Genomic DNA, 19,172 nt, shown 5'->3' with positions numbered 1-19,172 from the left:
CCTGGTCTGATTTGTGTCCTGATCATAACTTTTGTACCATAGAACTTGGTAGGCTGATACATCACGGGATCGGGGGTGTTATATATCAAAGTCAGGTCACTCTGACCTTGAATTTGACTATTGACCCCTATGATAGTAAAACATTGTCGGAATTGTATTTGGTGCATACCTTATGAACTCTAGCACTTAGATTGACAAAACTTTGTATGCAGAAGCATCATACACACCTTGACATTGACCTGTAACTTCTGAATTTATAGTATAAAAACCTCACTTTGTTGACGTCGGTATAATTTTTTTACATTCACCTTTCAGTAACCATTTGTCATTTAATACCGAGGCAATGATTATATCAAATATTATAAATAGCTCTGTGTTGAAGGCCTCACTGTGATTTTAAGATGAAAAAAGCAATAAAAGCGCTGTTCCTTTGCTTTTTGTGTGTTTTGCTATGCATGCACTGATTTTGTGTCATGAATGAATATCCCATATCCTTCCTTTCTTTTAGAGGACTAAACTGGAAGGTTTTATGAAATACTTAGCCGGACTGTAACTGTGTCCAACCCATTCATTAGGAGACAAGCCTGAATTTAGGTATACAAAAGTATCACATACAAATGGAAACATACCAGTCAACATGAAAGATAGTGAAACACCTAACAACACCAAACAACTGGTGTTGGGAATACCTGCCGCTTTCACGTCAATACTTTTTTTATATACTAGTTGACCTTTTTATATAACTTGGTGTGGGCATGCCATTACTGAAGACTCAGCTTGCAATCAAAATAGTACATGGCCAACACACTTTATTGACTTTAACTAAGTTTCAGAAAAAAATTAGAACTAGTCATTTGGGAGATTGGAAACGTCTGCTTGCCCCCACATGACATGTAAGATTCAGACTTTTTTCCTCATAGTTAAGGCCAAAATGATTTAAGTGATTGCTCCAAACACAAAGCTGTCCAAAATGGTTATACCCTTCAACGTTATTGTGTAGGGTATAAAATATTTTGTGAAAAGAGACTCTTGCCATAATATTTTGCCCAAACTATACACAAGTTTCAGAAATCATTACTGCAGTTTTACCATTTTTAGTACTAATGGTAAAAAGAAAACCTAGGTTCTAATTTATTCTTCAATAATGTCCGTCTACATTGTTCAATAAGCATTTGTGTAAGGGGCTCAAATATTGGTTTGTGTCCATCTTCAGAGGTGGTGTAAACATATTCTTCAACACCATGATCTTGCAAATCTGTTTTATTGAGGGAAATGTCTAACGTGTTCTGCAATTGGTCAGATGTCAACAAGTTCAGAGATGATTTTACTGTTGGTATTCTGTGACTAGACCACGCTACTGCCTAAACTTGTAGCCTCCAGTTTATTTCTTCCAAATAAATGTAACGTATAGTGCTGCTAAGTGTTTCAATATAATGGGTCTATAATACCTTCATCTTCCATATGATAGAACAGATAATAAAAATAATACAGAACGCCTTCAAAAATGTCTCTCCAAAGTCTTTCTATCCTTTGGTTGTGGGTACTTTTGCCAGTTATCATGTCTCCTTCTTATTTATCTTAATTAGCAACACCAGACAAGTAACAGTAAAAAACGGTTTTGGATGTGTTGTTGTCGGCACATTTTAGAAACATTACAAGTCTACTGAAACCACCAATAACAACAATGTATCAGCATATAATAACAAAGTATCATAATGGCTAAGTATCATAATGACAAAGTATCATAATGGCTAAGTATTATAATGACAAAGTATTATAATGGCTAAGTATCATAATGACGAAGTATCATAATGACAAAGTATCATAATGGCTAAGTATCATAATGACAAAGTATTATAATGGCTAAGTATCATAATGACGAAGTATCATAATGACAAAGTATCATAATGACGAAGTATCATAATGACAAAGTATCATAATGACGAAGTATCATAATGACGAAGTATCATAATGACAAAGTATCCTAATGACAAAGTATCCTAATGACAAAGTATCATAATGGCTAAGTATCATAATGACAAAGTATCATAATGACGAAGTATCATAATGACAAAGTATCATAATGGCTAAGTATCATAATGGCTAAGTATCATAATGACAAAGTATCATAATGACAAAGTATCATAATGACAAAGTATCATAATGGCTAAGTATCATAATGACAATGTATTATAATGGCTAAGTATCATAATGACAAAGTATCATAATGACAAAGTATCATAATGACGAAGTATCATAATGGCTAAGTATCATAATGACAAAGTATCATAATGACGAAGTATCATAATGGCTAAGTATCATAATGACAAAGTATCATAATGACAAAGTATCATAATGACGAAGTATCATAATGACATAGTATCAGCATGACAAAGTATCAGCATATAATGATAAGGTATCAGCATATAATGACAAAGTATCAGTATATTATAACAAAGTATCAGCATATTATAACAAAGTATCAGCATATAATAATAAAGTCTCAGCATATAATAACAAAGTATCAGCATATACTGATAAGGTATCAGCATATTATAACAAAGTATCAGCATGACAAAGTATCATAATGCCAGAGTATCAGCATATGATGACAAATTATCAGCATATAATGACAAAGTATCAGCATATGATGACAAATTATCAGCATATAATGACAAAGTATCAGCATATAATGACAAATTATTAGTATATAATGACATAGTATCATAATAGCATATAATGACAAAGTATCATCATATCATAAAATTTAACAAATAAGACAGCTACGGCGTTCCATAGATATTGAATCGCTGACAGCTTTTGCTGACTACAGTTTTTGTCTTTTCATTCGTCGATTATTTATTTGGTAAACAGAAGACAGGTGGTCTTGACGTTCAGAGCATTTTCAATCGTATCAGAATTTTTCCATCTATTTCAGTTTTCCAGGTATTACATTATTACTTCCATCATGGTGTCCTTTTAGCAACGAAGATAAAGAAACTCCAAGAACGAGTTCCAAACAAGACATCCAAAGGATTGTTATGAAATTTGGCTCATTTTGCTCAGCGGGTGTAGATGAGAACTTTGTTTTTGAAAAAGACATCTATGACTTCACAGAATAACCCCTGCTACATTTTTTATTACCAAAATAAACAAATAGTAACAGCTTTGTTATAATAATCCATAATCTGCGTCTGTTGAAATATTTTCCCGACAGGACTTATTCAGATAATTATGACAAAACAACTCATCATCTCTAAAATCCAAACTTATGTTTTGAAAAAATAAAAAAAAATTACCGACGTATCCACATTTTTAAGTAAGAAAGGTCTAGTTTGTGAAAACAAAAATAATATCCTTTTGATGCAATCTGTGAATAAAACAAAACAAAACATTTCTATCAAAAAAAGCTCTTTAATGGACAACAACACTGAGATGTCTTTTCTACTCATAAACAAATGAGTAGAATGTATGAATCTGTATCCACGTCTATCTACAACAAAACAACAACAAAATATTCGGACACACAATGACACCTAGAAATCGGTTGGCCGGCTTTCCAGGTACTTCTTGATGTTTGAAACTGTCTTTACTCTATCGACAAGGCTCTGTACAGCGGAGAAATCGTTTAGGAAACCGGAAAATGTTGCATCAGATATGAATCGGTCTAAAATATCGAATACTGCAATATCCGCTAATGTCAGCTGTAAAGGAAATACTAGTTGTCGTTATTTACAGTATCAATATGTATAGTGAAAGACATATTTATTCAAAGTAGTTATTACTTAACAAAGGAACTGTTGTAAAACAACCACAAGACCGGCTTTTATATAAAAAATAATCGTGTAAAATTCTATAGCAGACTTTTGAAATTTGCAGGAAAAAATAAAGTCTCTGCCCATGAACACAAATATAAATTTTAAACAAAAGTTCCTATATAAAATAATTATTACTTCTCAAGATATATGACTCGTTATCAAATTATAAGTTTGTTTAAGTTTATATGCTTTCGTTTTGTAAGTTACATGTTATATAAATGATTGCTAATGAGACACATATCCACCAGAGTTCAGATGAAGTGGATGTGGATGTTTTGCTTTTGTTTTTGGCCACAATCCGTATATAAGTTAATTTATATTACAATTATAGGACTGGTGTAATTATTTGCTGATATGTGAAGAAACTGCAAGGTAATTCCTCATCAAATTTTCATACGAACGATAAATAAAAAAATTTACTGCAATAAACTCTCCCAAACACTATTCTACTATCACCACAATGTCGCGACTGGGTAAAGGCAAATGTGCTGATCATGCTACTATTCATGACTTTCACTCTGACATTTACATCAAATTAACTTTTTTTTATTTTTTTAGAATAAAGTAGATATTTGTTTTTAACATGAATACCTTCAGTAAATACATGTATATCAAACTGTTGGTATGAAATTTGTAAAATCCCTTCTGCTCCATACACACATCCGAGCATACATACTTAAAACTTGCACTGAACATTTGCATTATTTTTCAAAGTTGAAATTGTGGACAACTTACGTCAGATCCAACGAGATATTTGTTGCCATTTCCCTCCAAAACTGTTGTTATGTACTTCAAGAACTTAGGTAGTGTGTTCTCCTTTAAATGTTTTAATGCTTCTGCCTAAAAAAATGTTATGTTCCTTAAACTTGTTGCAGCATTGAATTATACATTTTGAAAAAAAGAGAGATTCTTTCTTCGGTATTCAATTAATTTTTGTGACATTTTTCTATATTCGTTTTGTTGATATGTAATTACTTTTTAATTCTTCAATTTTGTACCTTCTTATTCTATATCAATTATTTTTTCCAGGGAAGGAAAAGTGTTCTTTGTTTGTAAGAATATCAATGTAAGATTGTTATTCTCTGAGGGGTAAAGCAATATTGTAACCTGCACATCTATGGGGGTCTATAAAATGTATAGAGTTATGTATTAGGCCAATCCAAAGTGAATATTTGTTCTTCGAACTGTTATGTACCAAACATGAAGCGAGCGAGCAATAATGAATGTTTTAGCATGAAAAAATGAAAAAAAACTGGATATCGTTGATGAATTTAACTATTTGGGCATAATTCTAACAAGAACAGGTAATTTTAATAAAACGAAGCAATTTAATGTAGAAAAGGCTACTAAGGCTCTTTACGAAGTGTTAAGACTAGGTCGTCTACATAATCTCTCTATATGTAGTCAGTTGGACTTATTTGATAAAATGGTGAAACCAATATTACTGTACGGTTGTGAAGTATGGGGTATTGGAAATAATGAGATGAAAGGGTACAACTAAAATTTTGTAAATTATTATTAGGTCTGAAAACATCAACACCCTCTTACATGATTTATGGGGAGCTTGGAAGATATCCTATAGACTTGGACATAAAAACTAGATTGATCTCATTTTGGGGGAAATTAAATTCTGGTAATGAGACAAAACTATCATATACTTTATATAAATTGTGTTATCACATGTCTATTAATGACAATGTGCATTTTCATGGTTAAACAGAGTAAAGACTATTTTAAATGAATGTGGTATCCCCAATGTGTGGGAAACGCAATCTTTTATGAATTGTAAATGGTTAGTTTCGTTCATCAAGCTCAGACTTAAAGATCAGTTTGTACAAGTCTGGCATTCTTTGCTTGAAAACTCACCAAAAGCACTTAATTATAAACTTTTTAAAGATTTTTTTGGAAAAGAAGATTATTTTGAAATTCTTGGGAACAAACTGTCTATTGATTTTTGTAGATTTAGGACCACAAATCACAAGCTCCCTATTGAACAGGGTAGATGGAATAATATAGTTAGAAATAATAGACTGTGTCTTCTATGTAGTAAAAATGACATTGGTGATGAATTTCATTACATATTAGAATGCAAATACTTTGAAGAAAACAGGAAACATTGTATGTCACAATTTTATTTCAAAAATGCAAATACTGTTAAATACAAGCAGATTATGTCTTCAAAACACAAATCAGAACTGATTAAACTTTGTAAATTTATAAAGATTATCAACACAGGTATATGTGCTCCTGGCTAAACTGTACTTCATATATTGTCTTAGCAATTGTTTTGTTTGTTCTGTCTTATTATAAATATTGTACATAAATGTCTTCTCTATACCTATGTATATGGTTTATTGAGAATAAAGATATATAGCAAGCGATATTTGAAATTTGGTGAGAAGGCGCAATCTAATCAAAATCAAATCTTTTAATTGCTACCGTTCTGTTTTGCCTTTGAACATATCAAAACAGAAGCAATTAAAGGATTCTATTTCAATTACTAGTAGATTGGAGGAAGGCGTATTTTAAATTGCGTATGTGATTGTGGGACAAGCCATGACATTTAAAAAAATAATGTTGATTTTTTTTAAACGTAACAATAATTCAGAAAGTCTTCAGGGAATGACGAGAATTTAGGTTTCCAAAGTTTGGACGCAAGCGAATCCGAAAAACTAAGAATGAATTTGGAGTGGTCTCGTTCTGCCTCGAAGGGACGAACTCATTGTTTTTTAATATAAGCTGCGTCGAATAGAAATCGACCGTATGCAAATGAATATCAATGCATCTGTTAACATATTTTGGGTTGAAAAATCCTTAGACAGAGTCTATAACTTTTTTAAAAATGAGTTGATATTAGAACCCTACAAAACAGGCAAAAAATCATCTTTTACTTCGTATTTGAATGTTCCAAAATCAATCAAAGTCTTCTACAGGCACATGCATACGTGCATTAGATTAGCATGAGGTCGATTTATATCCGACAAAGCTCATATCTTGTAAAAAGTGAAATGTTCAGATTGCTCTTTTTTGGTATTACTCTTTATAACTTACCTTTTTTGTTTCATCTTTCTCATAAAAATATTTTATCATATCTTGAATGACATCGTTATTTGTTTCCAGAAAAATATCACATGTAGTATTCTCCATATTAGTCTTACCATACAATCCTAGATACATAAAATATATACTCAAACATTGTCATACTAACTAGCTAAATAATGTACCTGAAATTATAAGGTATTTGACACGAAAACTGCATTCTTAAAATAGTAAATCAAGTTCTAGCTAATTTTCACTGCTTAAATCCAACTGAGGATTTTAATTGGGAAATAATATAAAGTATTGTAAAGATTTATTCGTGTTTGAGAACAGTTGCATAAACGACAACTATCATTCCTGTCACCAACAATTTAAAGTGTAATTGCCAGTACGTAAACTTTCCACTTCTCGTGTTAGTTACCTTCGTCTTTATAATGCATAATCTTATTAATTTCTTTGTTATTCAATAACTCTTCAGATGCATTCCGAATATCATTTTCACATTTATTATGCACAGACGACCCCTCCGAATATGTAACCCGTCCGGTTAGAATAGGGATGAGGAATCCCACATCTGTGTCAAGAGAGTGCCACGTTCTGTACGTCCTAGTTAAATTCGACATCCGTTTCCAAAGGGTGCCACGCTCTGCACGTCAAAATTGAATCCACTATCGGTGTCCAGAGATTGCTAAGGTAGCAATACACAGTTAGGAGTTTGGTTTCGCATTTTGGCTCCGGTGAATTTTTTTAAATATGAAAGGTAAAGTGCAATAAAATTGATTTTTAGATAGCTAAAGAATAATATAGTCTTCAAAGTGGCATTATATGAACATCAAGGTTGTATTTTACATGTTTTATAGGCCATTTTCTGTTTGGCATCCGTAACGCCAATAGGTCAAAAATTTTTGTAATGTTTTCCAACAAATATTTGACTCGAGAACTTTTCAATTCAATTTTATGGAAAAATGAGGTGAAATGCATATAATTTTTATTTGACCTATTGATAGTTAAATGTCAATGCTTTCAGAAAAGGTATCACTCTAATGATCTCTAATGGATAATGAAATTCTACTTTGGGCCAAATTGTGGGGACTTTTGTGACATTTTATCCCACTTTTTGCAATATTTTGTATCAAATAAATGCAGATTTTGTATCAAATAAATGCAGATTGTTGCCATGGTTACACCAAAAAGAGATTATCTTTCACCATTTAACTATTGGAAATAAAATCTACAAAAGATGCTGTTTCCATACATATGCACATACATAGCACAAAGGAAATAAGATGGTTTAAAAATAAAGGTTTTTTTTCCTTACTGTGTATTGCTACCTAAGATCTGCACGTCAAAATCGAGAGTGTCATGCTCTACAGTCAAAATTGGTTCCGATGTGCGTGTCGAGAGAATACCACGCTCTGCACGACGAAATTAATCCAATATCCGTGTACAGAGAGTGCTACTCTCTCCATGTACAAATTGAATGCGATATCTGTGTCGATAGAATGCAGCGCTCTTTACGTCAAAATTATATTCGATATGCACGTCAAGAGAGTGCCAAGCTCTGCACTCCAAAGTTGAAGCCGATATCCGTATCAAGAGAGTTCTACGTTCTGCATGTCAAAGATGAATACGATATCTATGTCTAGAGTGTGTCACGCTCTGAACGTCAAAATTGAATCCGTTATACGTGTTCAGAGATTGCCAAGCTCTGCACGTCAAAATCGAATCTGAAAAAAGGTGTCGAGAGAGGGCCACAATCCGCAGTCAAAGTTGTTTCCGATATGCGTGTCGATAGAATACCCCACTCTGCATGACGATATTCTTCCGATATCCGTGTCCAGATATTGCCTCGCTTTGTATATAAAATTGTATCCAATATCCGTGTCGACAGATTGCTACACTCTGCATGTACACGTTGAAAACGATATCTGTGTCGATAGAGTGCCACGCTCTTTTCGTCAAAATTGAATTCGATATGCATGTCGAGAGTATGCCACGCTTTGCACTGTAAAATTGAATCCGATGTCCGTATCAAGAAAGTGCCACGCTCTGCATGTCAACATTGAATCTGATTCCCGTGTCTAGAGATTGCAACGCTATACACATGAAAATTGAATCCGATATCCGTATCAATGGAGAGTTCCCCACTCTGTGCATCGAGAGAGTGCCAAACCTTCCCGGGCAAAACAATTTGCAGTACTCATTTGAATTATTGTAATTTATGTAATATTATCATCGTTCTGAATAGCATGAAATATTTTCAACTGGATGTTTTGCAAACAAAAATCAATCTATCCTCATTTCCTCTGCTGAAATCTGTAAGAGGTGTATTACTGTATTGTTGAAAGCAGAGCAAAACATCTGCTTGAATCTATGTGTGGCATATAACAAACTGTACTGTTAAACGCAGGGTCAAACATGTGAGAAATTTGTGCGTAAGGTATTACTGTATTGTTGACCGCAGGGTAAACTTTTTCTACTTTATTTAATTGTAGAGTGGCGATGTATTGTTTCGCATGCACAGGCGGAATCTACCTCTCTTAGTCTTTAGAGCTGAGGACAGGGGACTCTTAATTATTTTTGCAAGTCCTATTTCTAATATTTCGACTCCTCAAAATTCAAGAGTCTATCCAAAATTGAGGTAAATTATATGGCCTTCCAAATACCGTTGCGATCCCTAACATCACTGAAGAGACATTAATTGTCGAAATTCGGATATGGTGTACTAATTTTTGTACTCTTTGTTTTGCGATATATCATCTTTTCCGCAAGTTTATTGTTTTCTGTTTGGTATTAAATTAATAATTTTAAAAGATCCATCTTGTAACATCTTTTGATCCCTTTATTTGGCAATCGCCGATGGCAGTCAGCAGGGTTTAAGAACATCTGTTGTTCGACCTGTTAGTCAAATGCGTATTGTTAAGATATACTTTTTCACTTGTTTGGTCTTTTGGAAAATGTTGTTTGTGCTGTATTTAGACCCCTCTATCAAGAAATTTGTTTTGCATGCACACGTATAAAAATTGCGGTTTTTATCCAACGCAATCATAGGTTTCAAAAACTTTAACCACAGAGTGAATATTTGTGGACCCCGACGGAATGAAGGATCTCTATATGTCTCGCTTTTTCGACAAAAGTCGAAGGCTCGACAAAAATGAGGACCAAATAAAGATATTCACAAAATTTTCGTAAGTTCTTATAGATCTTGTATAGTTAATCATTTGTGTTGTTTACGTTTCTGTCTATCTACAACAATTTTCTAAATAAAAAGAAGCAATCCTCAAAGAAGATGGTATGATAAGGCCATTTTGTTAACCCTCGTTGTGAATTAGACAACTATGAACTAAAGGACATAAATGTGAACAACTACAGGTCGCCGAATAGCATTAAAAAAGTTATCATCGTCGTCGTCATCGTCATCGTCATCGTCATCGTCATCAGGAATGTTGTGGTGGTTACTTTTTGATAAGCGCTACGCTAACCTGAGACAGTGGTGTAACAGTGCAATATTAGAACAAACTGTAAAAATCAGTTGAAAAGGGATTGCTTGAGTCATCAAATCGGTACTCACAGTTACTGAATGCTAGTTAAAATGTTCAATTTACAAAATAAACTATGCATTTACAGACTAAAATATCTATTAGTACAACTCCAATGGATTAAGTGTAAATACGTCATAAGCATTCTGGAAAAAGCTTGCTAAAATATAAGTATCTGCATGCTGTAGGACCACAAGTGTTAATAACTGGATGGTAAGATATGTTTAGCTATGTATTAAACTATCAAAACTCTTTTCCAAAGATCTACAAAATGTGTTCTATCTCTAAAACGTTATTTAACTTTTATTCCTGACGTTGACAAATCAAAATCCGACAAAACCAAACAAATTTTACATCATAAATGGTTTGTGAAAAAAGAGAATTGAGAAAAGCCGAACCACGCGTTAAAAATAATGATAATAATCAACAAACAAGGAAAGTATAGATCGGAGTCGGAATTAAAGAAATAAGACTAACCTAAATCTCGAGCTAGATAACGGAAAATGGCACCACTCTGGTTGATCATTGTCCCGTCTACTGTCAAAACTGGCATCTGACCATATGGTGTTTCTGTAATGAAAACAATATAACTGTTAAGGAGTAAAAGTGTTTGAGAGCAACGAGGGAGAAACGATTGATGTAAACTTACTACACAAAGACACATATGTAGACAATTTTTATTATTGAATAATCTCCCTTTGTCGTTCATTGTACATGAAAACAGATATATTTATACATAATGCTCTACTTTCTGCAAAATTTGCTTTAACAAAGAGTGGTGTTCGATCATTTTGTATATTGAATACAAACATACTAGTACGTCATTAATCCATTGCTGAACATGGTCATGAATTTAATCTAGAGGATGTTTACTTCACTACACTGCATGTAGTTGGGATCAGTTCTAACCTCTTAAAATCTGTTCTAGACCAGCTCTGTTGAACAGTTCTCCTGGCACCTTCAGGGCGGGTTTCTGACAGAAGCGGTTCTACCAGAAAACAGTGTTGGACAGTTCTATCCTAGAACAGAGAGTTATCCTGCTGAACTGACTTTAAATAAAGCTAATACTAACAATGAACACTGCCCTTTCCTGGATCTTGATATCTATATCTTTAACGGGAAGCTTAATACCAAAATTTACGATAAAAGAGATGATTTTTCATTTCCTATTGTTAATTATCCTTTTTAAGATGGTGACGTTCCCTTGTCACTATCTTATGGTGTTTATATATCTCAATTTGTTCGATTCGATCGTGTATGTAACAACGTATTTGATTTTACGAAAGAAATCTCTATACAACTGAAAATTATTACAACAGGGTTTTCGATACCACAAACAAGTCAAAACGTTTACTAAATTTTATCATTGGTACAAGGACATCATTCGTAAATATAAATCAACATGCAGACATCTTACACGTTCAGGTATTTCACATCCAATCTTTTATGGTAATATTCTAAACAAAGCACCAAAATGTCGTCATTCACCTCAAAAGCTAACCAAACCTTTAAACAGACTTATTCAGAAGGGATATAGTTACGATACTGTTGTCAGGTCATTAAAGATGGCATATTTTTGGTCATTTTTGGAATTAATATTGATTCACTCATAGGGTCTTTGCATAGGAAATAAACACATAAAACCAGTTGCATGTTGGCATGATACGGGTTATGTTCTTCTCATATATTTTATGATGGAATGATACTAAATCCTTAACGGGAGGGATTGTACTTGATCATATGATGAAGACATAATCTTTCCATCAGTTTAATTGAGGTCTGGAGCTGGCATGTCAGTAACTGCTAGTAGTCCTTGTTAATTTTTGTATCATTGTCATCAGTTTAATTGAGGTCTGGAGCTGGCATGTCAGTAACTGCTAGTAGTCCTTGTTAATTTTTGTATCATTGTCATTTTGCTTAGTTTCTTCTGTTACCTATTCTGACATCGGACTCGGACTTCTTTTGAACTGAGTTTTTATGTGCGTATTGCTGTGTGTTTGTTTATTCTATCGTGGCTAGAGGTATAGGGGGAGGGTTGAGATCTCACAACACATGTTTAACCCCGCCGCATTTTTGCGCCTGTCCCAAGTCGGAGTTTAGAGTGACGTCTATTTTCACTGAACTAGTACACATTTTTGTTTAAGGGACCAGCTGAAGCCAGCCTCCGGGTGCGGAATTTTCTCGCTGTGTTGAAGACCCATTTGTGGCCTTGGGCTGTTTTCTGCTCTTTGGTCGGGTTGTTGTCTCTTTGACACATTCCCCATTTCCATTCTCAATTTTATTTTATTGGGACAGTTACTAACCTAGAACAGTTTTGGACAGTTTCAATCTAGAACAGATTCTGACGGTTCTCACCTAGGAACTGGTTCTGACGGTTCTCACCTAGGAACTGGTTCTGATAGTTTTATCCTAGGCCAGATTCTGACGGTTCTCACCTAGGAACTGGTTCTGATAGTTTTATCCTAGGCTCGATCCTGACGGTTCTCACCTAGGAACTGGTTCTGATAGTTTTATCCTAGGCCAGATCCTAACAGTTCTATAAGTCTAGAATAAGTTTGAACAGCCTTATATATTTCATAAGTTTTTTATTTAATTAATTCATTTAACTTATCTTTTTTTTTATTTATTGAAATTGTTTTATTAATCTGTTAATTTTCTTTATTAATTTTTCTCATTCAACTTATCTTTTAACAAGTTAATGTGTGTATTTATGCATTTTCTTTCTTTCTTTCTTTCTTTTAATTTTGTTTATTAATATATTATTTTTTTATCAGAGAAATTGATTAGGTTACTGTGTAATCCAAATATTTTGCAGGTTATAAACACCCAAAAGTTTTCCTCTACCTGTAAAATTGTCCTAATGAGAATATCACATTACTTCTGTTGTTAATAATAATTACGAAAATATTTGAAATACAATTCATCACTGCTTACACATTATTATATACAAATAAACATATTTTAATTAAAATTATTTATAAGAAATAATGGAAGTAAAACATACATCGAAGACTATTATTATTTTTATTATTTAAAGGGGCATTAGCTACCAGATATAAAAAAAAAATATGATTTGTTTTTATTCAATCATTGACGAAAGTGAAATAGTGAAAGAATAATTAGCCTTAAACAGCCAGTTTGGTTCAGTTTTATCAAATTAAGCAAAGAAACATCGCTAATGAATTATTAACTTGCAAGTGAATAATTCGACCTCATTGGATCCGTATTCATGTGAACTTTAATTGATCCCTATAGCTAGAGATGGTAAACGCATGAACTAGGCGTGTTCAGTCATTAAATGGAAAAGAATGTAAACATTGGAAGAGAAACAAGTGTAAACCATTTGGTTGATTGATCGATCTAAAAAAACTCATTCTTATACAGGTAAAAACGATTATTAATATATTTTTTTAACTTATAATATGAAATCAAACAGACCTAGAAAAATCTAATTGCACGAGTTCGCAATCTATTCATATCTTTGTTTATGTTTATGTTTATATCGGGTTATATGACCGTCGGCTATCTTCGGAGGTCACCTCGATGGTTAATTAGATGGCGTAAATACACATATATAAATCGAATTAACCCGAATAATTCAGTCCCTCCCCGTGATCGACTCTCCCAATCGCGAGGGCCTGAACTCTTTACACGATAAAAACGCGTCACGAATCCAGGATTTTGATTGGTGCTCTCTGTGAGAGAGAGAGCCAATCAGCTAATATCTTAATGTTATCGAGATAGATAAATCCAGAGCTAATTCCGAATGATTATTTGACGATTTTTTATTGACTAGTCCTTCAGGCGTTAATGTAGCCATCGTAGAGCAGTGGTATATAACGACTGAATTATTCGGGTTAAAATCGAATATAAGAATTTGAGTCAAATCGGTGAACAAAATTTGACAGCTAATGTAAAATCCAGCAATTGCTTCTGTTCCAAATCACGATCAGAGAGCTGCTCTTGTTTTACATCATTTAGAATCGATCTACCCTAGAACAGATCCTGACAGTTCTACCCTAGAACCAATTCTGACACCGTAAAACTGATCCTGACAGTTATACCCTATAACTAATTCTGACACCGTAAAACTGATTCTGACAGTTCTACCCTAGAACAGATCCTGACAGTTCTACCCTAGAACCAATTCTGACACCGTAAAACTGACAGGTCTACCATAGAACAGTTTTATGGTAAAACTGATTATTACAGTTATGCCCTAGAACAGTTTAAGGGTAAAACTGTTTAGAACAGTTCTACGACAGATAATTCTGACAATTCTAAAGAGAAGTTAGATATGATCCATATTGTACCTTGTAATTATTCTATATACTTTATATAGTTTGTTCTAAATAACTTATATAGTTGAAATATTACTCACAACTACTAAAAACAAATCACATGATAAAACATAATATTTTGTTTTAGCAGACACTGAACCTGAAGATAAGGAAAACATACAAGATATGAAGTATCTAGGTCTTTTGTAACGCTTTATTTCTTCCTCTGTGATATTTTTTTCGGCGGAAGATTTGTCACAGGAAAAATAGTTTCCAGACATGTTATTTCCCGGGTAGATTTTTTCCGGAGGAGTGAAATTCTTCCAATCTTATATGGAAAGTATTTAACAGTAAATCCTTTCCCATCCAAATTTCACATAAGCTTGTGAAATACAATCCCATTGATTGACTACTATATGATGATGGGGGTTTTTAACGACCTTGACTGGCTATAAAGCCCTCGCACGGTCGGTAATACTATATAATTACTTTACATGTATGTTTCATTATAATACGTTATTTTGATGAGCTAACAGCAATCTCGCGTCATTCTGAAATTAATCTTCATTGCAACATGAAATGTAACATTCATGAAGACACGGGCTTCCACAATAAAGTGCACAGATAAACAAAAGAAAAACTTGATAGAAATCGTGTTTTCATGATCCTAGCAAAAAAATGTAATAATAAGTATTGAATGCTTCTTTTAGTAATTTTATAGGGTTGTAAAAGCGTTGACCGAGCGCACATTTTTAGAATGAAGCGGGGAACCAATATATTTACAAAAAGAAGCATTCAAATTAAATATGGTATTCACAATCTTTATATACATGACCATAATTATAAATGTGCCACCAAGGTAGAACATATTTGCATAATTTATCAATCAAAGGGAGTTAATTATGAGAGATTTTCATTTCATTGATATTATATTACGGAATAAATTTTATGGAGAAATTGTTTCCTTTTTTCTTATTTTTTTAAATATAAGAGGATGACCTTAATTAAAAATTAATAATACAGAAAATATTTCACAGGTAAATACTTTCCAGCTGTTTAAATTGTTTTTGTTCCTATATATTGATGTGGTTTGATTCATCTGATTTTGTCACATTTTCAACAACTACATTAAAAATTAAACTGAATTCTCACTTATGCAATGCGATATTCTTGGGACTTTATATAGTTAAAAATATCATCATACTCTGATTCCTCCATTACTGTAGTGATGTAACTATATTTCTACCTTTACTGTTTTAATTGTACTGACATCTGAAAACAACTCACTTGTATCTGTATTTCACTTACCATATTTTCTTATTCGTCAGGATATTATTTCACAATTAAGATCTGTGAAATTATTTCTGATTTTGTTACATATGTTTTAAGATGATTGTTTTCCTTTTTATATTGTGATTATGAAAATGAAAATTTGTCTTTCAAACGAACGATATTTAACTGAAAAAATATTTCAGGATATCATTTTTTAATTAACATCTGTGATATTATTTCCGATTACAATACATTTACTTAGATTTTTTAATTTCCAATTTAGCTTTTATTTAATTACTCCATTATTAGCCCATAGTATTTGCAAAGATTTAGTTTTTTTATTAACTTTTCAATATTTTAATCGTTAAAACTGACTACTTTGACTGAAAAAAAAAACAACAATTTCACACCTTCTTCTATCTGTAGAAATTTCCGGAAAAAAATTTCATGGCAAAGGAAAATATATCACAGTGAAATAATTTCCTCCGGAAAAATCTTACAATATCATCTATAATATTTTTTCCGCTAGACGATATTTCTTCCGGATAGAATTTTGCTTTACACTTTCACCTTCTGAAATGTGAAGCATTATACAAAGAGCTAACGCCGCCGCTGTTGCTCGGTTATTATTATTATAACTAATATCTCGTATTCTGTGACATTTGCAGGCGAGGCAAAAATCACATGAGAGATCAAACGGTCTAACTCTCTGAATGATATGTCGTACGTTATCATCTTTAATAATGTTTCTTGGTCACTATCATATCTTTAAACAATCCTTCCGATTATTGAAAATAAATGTTATTGTCTTCGGACCCCATCCTTCCGAATATTAAATGTCGTCCCCTTACTGCCTTCGAATGAGGCATCTATCATTTAAAAATAGAAAAATAAACACCAAAAATATCTTTGAAAAATATCAGAAAAAATAAGTAAAAGAACATCAACTTCTAAAATAAGTTATTTTGGTGAAATGATGCGGGTAAATGTATTTTATGTTTTAGAATTGTTTAAAAAAAAATTATTTTGAGATGAAAAAGAATCAAATTTTCTTCCACCCATGCAGAAGACACGAAAGATAGTATTTAAACAAACACCTGGTCCGAGGACACAGTTATCTACCTCTAATTTTTGTTGTCCACAAATGTAGTTCCCTTTAATTTCAGTGTTTTTTTTCTTATTTTTTCTTTGTCTTTTTTTGAATTTTTCATTATTTGTTTGTATTTAGGTGAAAGATAAGACTTCAAATATACTGTCTGAAAAAAATCTTTTTGAAATTTTCTGTAGAAATGAGTGATTTGGTCAGGTAAATAAAGGTGTAATTTCCTCTTCTCGGAAGCTCTCTGGCTTCATCCTTACCGGTGTCCTTATGTTTGGGGTTACCAGGAGAGAATGAGCTGGTAGACTTTTCAGAATTTTTGATATGTTTTGGGATAAAAGTCTAACTTTATGCACACCAAATCTTATTAGAATAGAGCTGGTGGAATTTTTTTTAATTGCCATTATGTTTTAATAGACAAAAAGGGGAAAATAACTGTGTTCTCGGGCCACCTAAATTTTGTTTGAAACGATTCACTCCGGTACATGTTTAAACCACCTATTGTTCTTTTCCTCTATTGTTCATATCAATCAATACAAATCAAATCAATCACATGTTTTTACAACCATATTATTTACACCTATTACTGCCAATTGGTACTGCAAATGCAACAGGTATTATAGACACAGATAAAAACTGCTGTGTCACGATAGCAAAAAATAAAGTTTTTTAATTGCAATCGGGAGCAAAACTCCTATTGTATACTATGATAATGCCGTAGTGATCACCGACAATAGGGTCTGTTTTATACAAATCATTGACCCACAGGGTATAATATCAAATTACCCAACTTAGTTTATTTTACACTTTCTAAAGCAACGATACCAAATGCACATCAAAATCCCCCCAAAAAACGTGTTTTTGTTTCTCAGTTTCCATTAATCTAGATCTTGACCTGCCTTAATTGTAACTTTTCCAGTTACACAGGTTTATCTGTAATCACAATAAATTTCATGGTAAAAACAGTTGTTTTGTCAATTGGTTATGATTAACCATGGTCGTTAATTATTACTATGAATCATGATGAATCAGCAAATTTCTTTCTATGCAGCTAAGAAATAAGGAGTTTTGTATGAGATAAACCAATGAGGACATTTATCCCGATTAGGTGTATCTAATTATATTATAGTTAATTCAAACAGATAGATTTCACCAATTTTATCTTATTTTATGGTAAAGCGATAAATGCAGAATATCAAATTACATTTAATGACATCTTGGTCTAAGTTTACTTACAATTATCCTTCCTCACATAATAACACAGATCAAATTATCATGTATAGAAACGATAGTTATTTATACTTACTTGGTTTGAATGCCAGCCATGTTTCCCCGGCTAGTCGTTCGTCTTCGTATTCTTTACCTGCCGCAGCAAACATCAATCGAGCTAGTTCACCCCTTCCTTTTCCTTTGAAATACGACAATTTGTACGACGGCATTATTTCTTTTTGCTCCTCTCTTCACACTTGTGGAATGAACAGGTTCTTCACCAGCTAAAATTCCTAGCCTTTGTTCTAGATTTTGAACTGAAAATAGATATGTTCACATGACCTACGTGAATACCTGTGTTAATACAGGCTAGGTAAAACATGACATGCAAGTTTATGCGGTTATATTTACGACAGATTGATTTAAAAATGAGTATATTGTAGCGTCATTCCCTGTGTTTTTAAAGATCTTAAACTCTCTTTCTAAATCTAACGCTGAAATATATTCTCCAAATTCAACTAGTTGAGTCCTAGTTCGCATAACACAATTTTGAGTTTGGATTGAACATTTTAGTGGTTATTTATTTTCACGAATGTCTCTACAATTTTCATCTGCTGTCATTGAATTTGTACTACTCATAGTTGTGATATCTATGTTTGAATACCTTTTGTAAAGATTATTTGTAGCGTTGAAATTGAAATTGCAGTTTCACAGATGACGACTGATATGTTCCAATTGTCGTAACTACAATATCGTCCTCTTTGTCTCGAATATGACCTACCGAATTCAACTTATCACCAGGTTTTTACTTACACGAATGGAACACAACAGGTGTCACGTGTTGAATAGGATCTGCTAACCATTCTAGAGCACCTGAGATCACCCCGGTTTCTTGGTGGGGTTCGTGTTGTTCAGT

At 32.9% G+C, this 19,172-nt stretch overlaps 1 protein-coding gene across 1 annotated transcript; it reads right to left on the bottom strand.

Annotated features, from left to right (window-relative positions):
- Positions 1-3,394: 3,394 nt before the first annotated feature.
- LOC127733864 (glutathione S-transferase 1-like) lies at positions 3,395-18,603 on the bottom strand. The gene is made up of 5 exons (XM_052243325.1): positions 18,354-18,603; positions 10,874-10,966; positions 6,870-6,985; positions 4,554-4,658; positions 3,395-3,704 (listed from the first exon to the last, which is right to left on the bottom strand). The coding sequence occupies exons 1-5, from the start codon at positions 18,484-18,486 to the stop codon at positions 3,537-3,539; spliced, it is 615 nt and encodes a 204-aa protein (XP_052099285.1). The 5' UTR covers positions 18,487-18,603; the 3' UTR covers positions 3,395-3,536.
- Between the last annotated feature and the right edge of the window lie 569 nt (positions 18,604-19,172).

Source organism: Mytilus californianus, unplaced genomic scaffold, assembly GCF_021869535.1.
Source record: "Mytilus californianus isolate M0D057914Y unplaced genomic scaffold, xbMytCali1.0.p SCAF_1, whole genome shotgun sequence".
Classification (NCBI taxonomy): Eukaryota; Metazoa; Mollusca; class Bivalvia; order Mytilida; family Mytilidae; genus Mytilus; species Mytilus californianus.
This window is presented reverse-complemented; position numbering and strand designations above follow the sequence as displayed.

What these genes read in the sequence shown, in the direction of transcription:
- LOC127733864 (XM_052243325.1), bottom strand. Translation starts at nt 18,486, where the DNA reads ATGCCGTCGTACAAATTGTCGTATTTCAAAGGAAAAGGAAGGGGTGAA. An exon ending in ATGGCTGGCATTCAAACCAA is followed by an intron (nt 10,967 to 18,353) that starts GTAAGTATAAAT and finishes TTTTCATTACAG; the next exon opens with AAACACCATATGGTCAGATG. An exon ending in AGAAAGATGAAACAAAAAAG is followed by an intron (nt 4,659 to 6,869) that starts GTAAGTTATAAA and finishes ACATTTTTTTAG; the next exon opens with GCAGAAGCATTAAAACATTT.